General features: G+C 45.7%; 1 protein-coding gene across 2 annotated transcripts in view; it reads right to left on the reverse strand.

Moving 5' to 3' along the window:
* FAT3 (FAT atypical cadherin 3) overlaps positions 1–11,893 on the reverse strand; it is a 652,787-nt gene that overhangs the window by 37,957 nt on the left and 602,937 nt on the right. For both annotated transcript variants that reach the window (XM_082683341.1, XM_082683340.1), the window contains one exon: positions 1,625–1,759. In XM_082683341.1, coding sequence (XP_082539467.1) covers positions 1,625–1,759 — 135 coding nt within the window. The remainder of the gene's footprint in view (positions 1–1,624; positions 1,760–11,893) is intronic.

Below are 11,893 nucleotides of genomic sequence, written 5' to 3' on the forward strand. Positions count from 1 at the left end.
CAGCTACCAAAAAAAAAAAAAAAAAAAAAAAAAATCCCAGTGGTCTTATGCCAAGGGAAACTTGGTGAATCCTATAAACTGGTTTCTCTTAGAGCCTCAATTCCCCCTTTCTAAAATTAGCACTGTTAATAGATAATGCCCTTCCTGCCCACCGTCAGCCACTCAGACACTCAAAAACTTGCCACTCCATGAAATAAGGGAAAGATAAGTCCACTTGCAAAGAGCAGCCCCTTCCCGAGTGTCTGAATGCCAAACAGTCAACTGATGTCATTTGCTCTAATGTTGGAAGAAGGAAGTTCATGTCTTGCTCCCGTGTCATCACAGTTCTACTTTTTGACCGTGAATTTTAAGGCTAGCCCTTCCAGAATCCAAAGTCCTACTCAAGTCATCCCATTCTGAGTTCACCCTCTTTTGTACTGACTTCAACCTTATGATGCTGAAAAGCTGTCTTGCTGGGATAAGAGTTGGCAAGTGTGAAAATACATCCAATGGATGAAAGTCATGGACAATCACAAATTTTCTAGATCGAAAAGAGAAGGGAGATGGGCAGAAAGTGACATCTGAAGTCAGGAGACGTGCTGGCTTTCTTGTCACCCCTACATACCCACCTGCTGTGTGCCCAGGGTATGTGTAGGGATGGGGTCAGCCTAAGTATCTTTCAACTCTGAGCCCTAGAGGACGTCAAAGGCAAGTATGCCAGTGACCTTTTCACTTTGCAAGCAGCTCTGCTCCTGACATCATCTATGAAAGAGCTTTGGCTCCCATGCTTGAGAACAGTTCTTTATCTTTGCAGAGACTGAATTTCTAGAGCCCACTGCTTAGGAAAATGCCTTGCATGTGGCGGGCATCACTGTTGTGTATTCCCCCTCTAATTGCTATTATAATCCCCACTTCATAAATATTTCTTGGATTCCAAGAAGGGAATCAGTGTAACTGTATATTACATAGACTTTCTACCAGAAAGAGTCCTACTGGTACCAAAAATGAATACTCCTAGAGTTTAGATGTGATAAGGAATATGCAAATCAACTTTAGTATTGGGATTAAGGGAGGATCAGAAACAGGATATTTGGATCAAAATAACATAAATATGTTTCTTTCTTTCCTTTTCTCTCTCTTTTTTTTTTTTCCCCTTTAGGAAACAGAGGTGAGCACCTGCCCTTTCGGGAACATGGAGCAGAGAGTCCGCTCCCTTGGTGATCTAGGCTGGGCTTACCCCATGGGAGGTCAACTGCACTAGGTCAACTGTACCTTCTGGCGAGCTCTGCTTTGGGGCTCTGGCTCTGCAGCCATCTGACCATCAAAGGCCGTGCCATGGATACTCTGACCCTCTGCCTAACCCACGGCCTTCTATTTTCCATTTTACACTTTTAACATCCGTGCGACATCATCGGAAACACATGTTGTGGTCCTCTTGTTATACAAGGAGTCCATGGTCATTGCACGTTTCCTGAGCACAAGCTGAAGCTGGACTAAATCCCAAGTACAGGGAGGGCAGATGTTAGCTGGGGGCCCCTGACAGTGAACGTTGCATGCAGACAGAAATGCTTGCCTGAAGAGCTAGGGCAGAGTCATTTACTCAAGGGCAAGTGCTTCAGATTTAATAATTCCACCCCCTCTGCACCTGAGCACTCTCCGAGCTTCCCTGGTGGACACTGGCAGAGGTACGGTCTCCTGCTGGCTTCGTAACCCACACACTGCATGTCCGCCGGACATGGCTTCTCCATGCAAGGATCGTTGGACCCCGGGCACAGTCCTCCTGTGATGAAAGGGAACACACATGATCAGTACGGAGGGAATCACCTCACATCCTAGGCGGTACCGGGATGGTTCCAGAGCTGGGCTCTACAGGCTCTGGGTTAAGAGGCAAAGAGGCCACCCAGAAGTGAGAGCACCCGAATGGGCTTCAGCTGCTGTGAGTGACCATCCAACGTCCCTGCATCTGCCAAGAGCTCACAGCCAGCCTGAAGTAGGCTGGCCTCAAAGAATAAATGGAACTCTTCCTTTTTGGTTCAGATATGCTAAGGTTGTAACTGGACCAGCGTCAGATGAGAAAAGGGCACACTGCACGGGCTCTGGACATATTTATTAGAGCGGGGTTCTGCTCATGAGGAACTACCCAGTTGTCCTACACCGTTTTTCTTTCCTGCCCTGAAAAAACTTCAGGGGATGCTTCGGAGGATGTTGGCTATTGTTTTCAGAGGGGAAAAAAAAAGTGTTTCTAAAGAAAAGTATGACTAATTCTAAATCGGGCAAACACAATTCCCATTGTTTCCTAATCCCTTTTGCTACCTGCTTTTGTATTGATTTGCGATAAAGGTGCCCCACCGTCTATCAAAAACAGTCGAATTATCGCTGGCAAAAGCACGTTTTCTTGCTACCTGTTCGATGCTCACAGCACAGTGAGATGGAAGGTTAATCCCTCAGAAAGAAAAGCCTGGAAAGCAGATCAGCCAATGAAGGCAAAATCCAGGACCCAAGTGAGTCATTTCTGAACTGCGGTGAGGATAAATGGGGAGTCCACAGGAGGAAGGGCACGTTTCAGAAGTCTCAGCTATTTCAAACGAGTAGGTCGCTTTCCATGTAGTGAGAGTTTAGGCAGTAAAAGGACGGTAGGAAAGGAGAAAGGAACGAAAGATTGTCGGAACTGGGTTAGCAGTGGCCTAAAGCGGCACCTTCTCTTTGAACCACGAATGCCCGGACCTCAGCAGCTTTCTTCCTTGGGAGGATGTGACCCGTTACCAAACTCCCATCCATCCTCCTCCTTGCTCGTCATTAAGCATATTGTCCCCTTATACAGTCATTTCTTTGTCCAGGAGAAAGCAGACATTTAATGCTAACTACATAGAAACATTTAAAAACTGTAATCCTTGAGAAGAGCAGTATAAGTAGCTCCAGCAAACTCAGAATTCATAAATCCTATTTTCCACCGGTTTAGAGCTCAGCCATAAAAGATCCTCCTGGCAATGATCCAGCTTACAAAGTCTTAGAAGATGAAGGGATTTGCAACTGAAAATTTGGAATGATCTCTACAAATGGTTCTAAAAGACCTAAGTGCCCCAAAATACATCTTCCTATTTTCGTCCCAAGAAATCTTTACTCCTGCCATGTATTTATCAATATTTATGCAGCTTCAAACAGCTGTTCTACCACCTTATGATCTGCTTCAAAGGGCTTTGGATAACCAGTTTTAAAATGATTTTTGGTGCATTCATTCAGCAAATAATTTTTTTAGGGCCAAAGAAGTGAGAAGCCTGGACACGTAGATTATATATTTCTTTCTTTGGAAGAAAGAGAAAGAGAGAGAGAGAGAGAGAGCCCCTGCCACAGGGCTCGATCCCAGGGTCCTGAGAACATGACCTGAGCTGAAGGCCAACACTTACCCAACTGAACCACCCAGGTGCGTGAAGCCTGGACATACAAAGATGAAAGGAAACCATGCCATCTCTTCCTCCCTCCAGGAAACAACCAGCAAACACATGAAGACAATGCAATGAGGTAACTGCCTTGATAGAAGTCTGGGAATGCAACCAGAGAAGGGACAACTGTGTTTCCTGGGAGAATGTCAGAGGTCCTCACCAAAGAAGGGAGTGTTTTAAACTTCAGGCTTGAAGAATGAGGTCCTTTGAGGAAAAAGGGGCTGTGTTACATGGGAATGAGCCAGCCGTAGCCCGTGGCTTGACTGCTCGCGTGTGTTAATGCTCATTCACGAAGAGTTCATAACTCTGCCAGCTGACTCTTTTGCTGTCCCCATACATGGCTTCATTTCAGTTTTGGGTGGCCTTGGGCACTTCCAGGTTGCTCCTAAATGTGGACTGGGTAGTATATGCTCAGAGATGCTACCTCAGCCCAACGCTAACCTTGGCCACATGGAGGAGGCCATGTGCATAGATGAATCACAAAATGGATCTCATCCAATAGATGTAATTCTGAATTACCTTGGCCTCGCCTTCCAGTTGCACACAGAAACAGTAATTTATGTAGTTAAGAAATCCATTTCTTCCCATTCCATGGTCATGACTTTTTCCATGTCCTACTTTTGCCCACCGGCAGATAGCTTTCTCTACATTTCTACATTTCTGAGACACAGAAGCATAGACCCCATTTCTGCTCTAGTGCAAGTCTCCACTGTTAAGAAACCGTGCATTATCAAAAATCCCATTTAAAAGCCATTATTTCAGAGGGGGAAGAGAGGGCTAGATGATTTCAGACTCATGACAGGAAAGCTATTTTCTTCTTCAGGAATTATGGTGAGATTAAAACAAACAAACAAACAAACAGCTATAAGCATATATAATAAAAACTAAACAAAATATTTCACATTAAAACAGGATTTGAGTACTTCTCCCTTTATCCACATTTTTTTTTTTTTTTTTTTTTGCCTCTTCTCTTACCATCAGCCCTGCCCTGGTAGCTGGCACAGGCTTCTTACTCTGTCACCATCTCTCTTATCTTGGGGTAAAGCCAAAGCCACTCAGACCAGCAGCTGGGGTTCAAACTCACAGCTTTTTCTTTTCTCTTGTGTTATAACCGTGGAACCCATATAATTACATCCACTAAATTAATGGATTATGTAAGATTCAATGCCCATTATAAAAACTCTAGCTGGAGGATATGTAAAAAAATTACATTAAAGTATTATAATATGAGCATTTAAAAAGTAATAACATTAATATACATATTAGATACATAGTAAGTATATATCTATTCATTCTAGCAGCCATTGACTTCAATAGGCTCTTTTTCTTTCTTTCTTTTTCTTTTTTAATAGGCTTTTTAAGGCAAAGGGGACAGTTCTTGGCAAGTGAACTATCTCTTGATGCATTAAAAATCCTCCGGGGCCTCCCCCCTGCCAAGTCCCAGCCGGGCCGGGAGCAGTCATAAACATTCGGACTCCAGCTGCTGCTGTCAGCTCACTCTGCTCACAGTCGGTTTGCTCTCCTGTGGCTCAAAAGAGCAGGAAGGCAGATTAGAAGTCTGGAGGTTGGTGTAAAACGTAATGTCCTCCTTAGCTGGGGACAGATGTGAGCACGTGCGCAAAAGAAGGCCTATTCTGAATAGAGACTTCCTGGCTACAAAAAACAGTTCTCCCTAAACTGAATAACCCCCATGTACAATATTGTATTACTTTCCTCCCTATCAGTTAGGATAAGGCATTAGGTCCTTTCTGACATGTACATTGTCAGAGGGACTTGACCTTTGTACACCAATGCTGAACACTGTCATATGTCCCTCGACTTCAGGTATACCCAGATATTTGGGTGCTGAGGACACTTTCCTGGGGATAATAAGCCTCTCTTCAGCCAAAGCCCTACCTTCTCCAGCAACATGGAACCCAGTATGCTTTACATGGATGCTGATGGGTCAACTTGTTTTTAGAAATCCCATGTTTATTCCATTCCCCTCTCATGGAAGTATAGACACTGTTGTGAGTCTGAAAGACCCTCTTTCTGGTAGCACTCGGTGCCTAAGTATAGTAATAGTTACGAGACAGTAGGGTCAGGTCCCATTGGCCTCTGGGAGGAAGTTTATCTTATTAACTATCATTAAATAATCCAGGTTTAATTAACTTGCACTGTGATCGGTGACAGCTGGGGAGGGGAACTCTCTAGACCTACACGTTCCGCATCTCCAGGCATCAATCAGTTTGGAGCCAGAGCGAGTGTGAAGGGAGAAGGGGGCCGCTTGATCAAACCAACTGATGCCGGTTTGCTGCAGCAGGACAGAAGGATGGGATGTCTCGCCACTCTGAGAACACGCAGCAGGCAGAGAACTCTCTGCTCCCCGTGCCCAGGTCCCCTCAAGAAGCCAGCGCAGTTTAACAGGACAGGATCTGCGGTGCAAGTAGTGGGCTGGATCTTGGCTCTGACCAATTATGCCACTTATTCATTCACTGTGTGGCTCTGAACATGTCACTTGACTTTTGAGAGTCTCGATCCCCTTTTCTGAAAAATGAAGCTAATAATTGTTCATAGAATTGTGAGGGTTAAATGGGTGTATAATGTGTGTGTATGTGAAGGCAGTTTTTATTCTACTTTTTAAAGATTTTATTTATTATTTGTGTGTGTGTGTGTGTGTGTGTGTGTGTGTAGGAGAGACAGAGAGAGATACTACCAACACAAGCAGGGGGAACAGCAGACGCAGAGGGAGAAGCAGGCTCCTCGCTGAGCAGGGAGCCTGATGCAGGCCTCGATTCCAGGATCCTGGGATCATGACTTGAGCTGAAGGCAGACGCTTAACAGACTGAACCACCCAGGAATCCCACGAAGGCAATTTTTTTAAAGGGAAAAACTGAAAGTAAAAACAAATTAGTACAAGGTCTCAAAACTGGAGATGCTAGTTGGATTCAGCCCCATGGCAGAAGCCTGAACTCAAATGTCATCTTTCTCTTGCTGTCTTTTTTGGGTCAAATTCATGATTTGTAAATTGATAGATGATATGAAATACTGTGTGCCTGGGAGGTACAAGCTAAGGCCTGGAGCATTTTATTAGCCAGCGTCCCAGGCCACTATGGGGGGTCAGACCCTTGGCCACCTTGTCTAAGGCAAAGGTGGCCTTGTATGCAGCCTTGGACAAGAGAAAGGTGCAGAGGATGTGGCTACTGTCCAAAAGAAGGTTTCCACGTTCTGAAGTGTTGCTCAGGTGGAAATTTAGGTCACTTTTCACAGAGCTGACAATGTTTAATTCCCTGGAGCAGAAGCTTCAGAGCTTTGGAAACTGCCCAGAGAATCATGATTCTCTGGGGGTTTTGGAGGTTCTCGCTGCCGTATTTATGGCTCTTTCCCTTGTCTCCCCAGAATTCTCACAGCCCCCAGGATAAAGTCTATGCCTTGAGCAAATACATCAGTATCCACCAGTCATTATTTTCACCAACACTTTGAGCTAATTCAACCCCTTGATGTACGTTTTCTGCCTCATTATACTTTGGTTCCAAAACCTAAGGGTAAATATCCTACGCCCTGAATTCACACACTTGGCCAAGATGCCATGTCTTAGCAAATACTGCACAAATTAGTAAGCTCTCCTCTTAATTCCTGGCCTGCATGAGGTTTTAAAACATATTCTCCAGAGGTCTCGGGTTTGAAGTGGTCTCTTAGGGTTCTCCCACAAGCGCAGAATCATCTGGAATGGTGTTTGCTTGGCTCAGCTGTATTTTCCAGATGATTTTGCTTAAATTTCATTTTAAGACATCCTCTCCGGGGCAGTTGTGTGTGGGTGGAATATATAAGGGAAGATTCACACTCTGGGAAGCTGGTGTCATCACCAGTGTAGACACCTCTAACCCTCTCCTGGCATTTGGGGACTTGTGTGTGTTGGAGATGAGGGAGCTGCAGAGACATAGCTGTTATGAATGTAAAATGGAAATGTCCCGGTTTCCAGGTTAAGATTCAAAAACTACACTGAAGGTTATTTGAAACCACTGGTTTGAGGACTGTTGGCTTTCTTCTCTGAGTGCTAGCCTTAACGAACCCCAGCCCAAGGCAAACCCAATCTCAGATTTTTCTCTGCTTTTTAAAAACTCACCAAGGCTAAGTTTAACATGTCATACTGCCTCACAGAAGTCTTCGTCATTTTATTTTATGGTGCTTATTAGAAGTGCATTAAGGAGCCCCTGGATGGCTCCGTCGGTTAAGCGTCTGCCTTCGGCTTGAGTCATGATCCCAGGTTCTGGGATTGAGTCCTGCATCAGGTTTCCTGAGTGGGGAGTCTTTTTTTCCCCCACTGCCCCTCCCCCTTGCTCATGATCCCTCTTCCTCTCAGGCTCTCTCTCTCTCCTCAAATAAATAAAATCTTCAAAAAAAAAAAAAGTTCATTACTGTGATTGCCCATCACAGACTCCATGTGCCTGTCCCCCTGTACTGGACTACCCTGACTCCTCACCATCCTTGCCATGTGTCCAGGGCATGATGCTGGTTCATGCTTCATGAGGACAGGAACCACAGCAGCCTCACTTACCCCTATTCCTCTAGCATCCTGCCCAGGGCCTGGTAAAGTCTTCATGTCACTGCTGAGTGAATGAGCAAATGAAAGGATGCCCCAGATCTCTGGGCCCTTCTCTTCACTGCATCCCTTGTCTGGCAAAGACCTAGTAGGACAAGCTTCACTGCTACTAATGCCTTTCGTGGACTCCTCCAGTAGGACTGAGGAACCCCTCCTTTGTCCCTCTTCTCTGCCCTAACAACACCACCTACAACTGTTTCTAGCTTCTGTTTGCAGCCAAGGAGCAAGGGAACTTCTGCAGTTTGCCTAGGAAAAGAGGATTCAAGGGGTCACAACCACTGCCCTTTAATATCTGGAGGGCAGCTTGTACAGGAGGAGTTAGACAGGTCAGGTTCTGGATGGTTCTAATGGATGGAGCTGGGTGACATGAGAAGAAGGTGGATTTGGGTGTACTAGGAGAGAGAAGATCATCTCGGGTCCAAACTGCGAGGTTGTGAGGCTGGCTGAATTGCCGTGTCAGGAACGTAGTTAACGGGATGTCTGTCATGGGAGAGAGGTTGGATTGGAAACCTTGAAGGTCCTTTCAAATGGTTGCAGAAGTAGTAGGGAGCCATGTTTGAGGCTGGCCGCTACAAATCATGGTGCAGCCATTGGCGTAGCTCTGTGAATTTAAGCAAGTCCACTGATCTTCCCAAGTCTTAATCTCCTTAACTTTTGAGGAAAGTTAATGATACTCTGCCTTTACGGTTATTAGAAAGGTTAAATGCCATTTTGTATGTTGGAAAAACAGCACAGTCCCTGGTCACCACTCAATAAATGTTAGTTGTTACACTTGTTGTTGCTTCTCCCCTCCATGCCTTGGCTCTCATGCTTCTCGGCCTGGAGCACGTGCGTGATTCTAGGCATCCTTTCAGGTCTAGCTCAGTGGGCATCACACTCAGTGATGTGCTCCAGTGTGGCTCTCCCCTCCCTGAACAATCTCTTGTGACAACGCCACAGGCCATGGTTGAGAGCAGGACTGCTGCTGCTCACACTCAGCCTGGCCACCGCCATGCTTCCCCCATGGCCAATGCTCCCTTTACCTTGTTCAGAGCTCCGGCTGTCACTGCCATCAACACCCTGGTCTTAAGCTCCAGTGGTCTCCTAGGGAGTCCATTCTCCTGGACAACTGTCTCAATTTTGACAGATTTTTATTCAGACTTCTGTTTTTTTCTTTTTAAAGAATTTATATATTTATTTGTCAGAGAGAAAGAGCCAGAGACCACAAGTAGGAGAAAGCCAGGCTTTCTTCCTGAAGTGCTGATATTCACTGAACTTGTAAAGTTCACCAGGAGTCATCTAGTGACATCAGAACTCTGTGTCTCTTGAAGTTCAGTTCAAACATGATGCTTGATGGTGGCTGGAATTTAATGAGCTGATTTGGCACTAAAATTCAAGTCTGCTTCCATTTAGTCAAAGCCACTCAGCATTTTGGTTCATGATGCTAATTTTGTTAATTGGACCTAAAAAACTGTGCAGGAGAGAAAGAGGAGGTGGAAGTGGGGAGGAGTATATTGAGGCCAGATCTCTATAAATACTGCGACACAGACCAAAACAGGCAGCTACCTGTCCTTACCGTTGTAATTATTCCACCAATGGTGGAGAAGTCCATTTACTGTATGTGCCAAGCTCCCAGGGTAAACCAAGGAGCAGTGAATACTAGTTGTGCATATGTGTGCACACATGTGTGCGTGTGTGTCTGTGTGTTTTAAGGGGGGGGGGAATTCACTGAATTCAATTACCTCCCTATCCAATAAACGAGAAAATGTCTAAAATGCCTAGTGTTTCCTTAACAGTTCCTCACTGTATTTCTATCAGAGGACACCTGAGAAGAAGTGAGAGCTATTTCTGTTTCTAAGAGTTTGTCCCTGAACTTGCAGAAAATCTTTCCTATTTTATCTTGCTATGGGATTTCCCCACGTTTGCTTTCCTGACTACCAGTGTTAGAATCACTCAGGGCTATGTATATAGATTCCTAGTCTGCACCTGAGACCCTCCGTTATGTTGGAGTGTGGGCCTGGCGGTAGGTATTTCTGTTAAGACCCATGCTGGTCAGTGGTCTGCCAGGGAAAACGGGGCCATCTGAGTATTCCACAAAGCATACAGCACTGGGAACGTGATTCACACAGGGAAGGAAAGAGCCCTTGTTCTTAAGATGCAGGTAATAAAAGAGGGGCCCATGAAGAGACAATTGAATCCACATGCCACCCCCACCAGCCACACAGCCCTGGGCAGGGCACGGAGCAACCACATTCCATCAAACGGAGAGGCTCATACATCACCTGTGGAAGATGGGTCTGGGCCAGGTGATCTTTCCATGTCTTTTTACTATGAAAATCCAGTATTTAATTTTACAGCTTAATTACAAGAGTGACTTGAAGGTGAGAAGAGACCCCAAGATGAGTCCGAATCTACATGTACAGCCTTCTTTGAGGAAATGCTCTTTTCAAACCAAGAAGGTCTCTTCGTGGGATGCTTGGGGGTTGAACCACAAAAGCTTCTGGAACGGGGACCTGGGTGGCTCAGTCGGGTAAGCCTCTGCCTTTGGCTCAGGTCATCATCTCAGGGTCCTGGGATCAAGTCTGCTGCTCCCTCTGTTTGTGCTCTCTCTCTCAAATAAATAAATTTAAAAAAATAAATAAATAAAGCTTCCAGCCTTTTGGATTTACTGGGAGTAGAAAGGTGTATGGGGACCACAGAAGTCCTGGGAGGGGACCCCACTATGAAACTAGCTGCATTATAAACATTAGTGTCTCAGGGCTCCTGGCTTATGCGTCTGCCTTTGGCTCAGGTCATGATCCCAGGGTCCTGGGATCGAGCCCCATATCAGGCTCCTTGCTCTGCAGGGAAGCCTGTTTCTCCCTCTGCCTCCCTCTACCCCTGCTTATGTTCTTTCTTCATCTTTCTCTCTCTCTGTGCTAAATAAATAAATACATAAAATCTTAAAAAAAAATATTAGGGGGTGCCTGGGTGGCTCAGTGGGTTAAAGCCTCTGCCTTCGGCTCAGGTCATGATCTCAGGGTCCTGGGATCGAGCCCTGCATCGGGCTCTCTGCTCCTCAGAGAGCCTGCTTCCTCCTCTCTCTCTGCCTACTTGTAGTCTCTGTCTGTCAAATAAATAAATAAAATCTTTAAAAAAAATATTAGTGTCTCATGAAAAACCTCCCTCTCTCCAACAAAAAAAATCACCCTTCTGAGTTCCTTCTTTCAAGGAATTCTGCCCATTTGGGCCTCCTATGACTCTTCCTGATGAACTCATACTCATCCCTCAAGACCCAGGACACAGACTGTCCGTGGTATAGAAATGTCACAGAGAGCTTCCCTCCGGCGAGAGCAGGGATCCCGTCCTTTCTACTCCCTGCATGCATTTTAACCTTATTATTGCAAATAAGTACTTGCAAGTTGACCTCCCAGTGGCCAGCTCCTAAGGGCAGGGTCAAGTCTTTTCCACGTTGAAGCTTTAGTGCCTCGCACACGGCTGCCACCACACACTTCTACTGGCTGAAACGAGTTCTCAGAGCACAGGGATTAATTAGCTGGTTTAGTTTCTCCCGCAGGGTCTGCCCCGTCCTGTAGTGAACCTCTTTCGAACCCTGCCGTGAATCACTGCAGGAAGTCCCCAGCAGAGCTTTGGTGCATAAATCAGTTTGCCTACAAAGGAAGTCTAGGTAAAGCCCGGGACAGCTGGCGCTCATAAATCCTGCATGTTGGTGGCACCTGCCAGAAACGCATCATTTCCAGCCGGCGTGTTTTGAGTTACTTTGGAGCTGATTTACATATTCAACAGGTCAGACAGCACTGCACCCACCTGATGCAAACACAGAATTCACCAGGTACCACCACGGGGTGAGTGGCGAGCTCTTTCTGTGCTGCCGGGAGGCTGTTGGAACATCTCTTGGCAGGAGCTGTGATCT

This window comes from Mustela nivalis, assembly GCF_964662115.1.
Source record: "Mustela nivalis genome assembly, chromosome: 9".
NCBI classification, from domain to species: Eukaryota; Metazoa; Chordata; class Mammalia; order Carnivora; family Mustelidae; genus Mustela; species Mustela nivalis.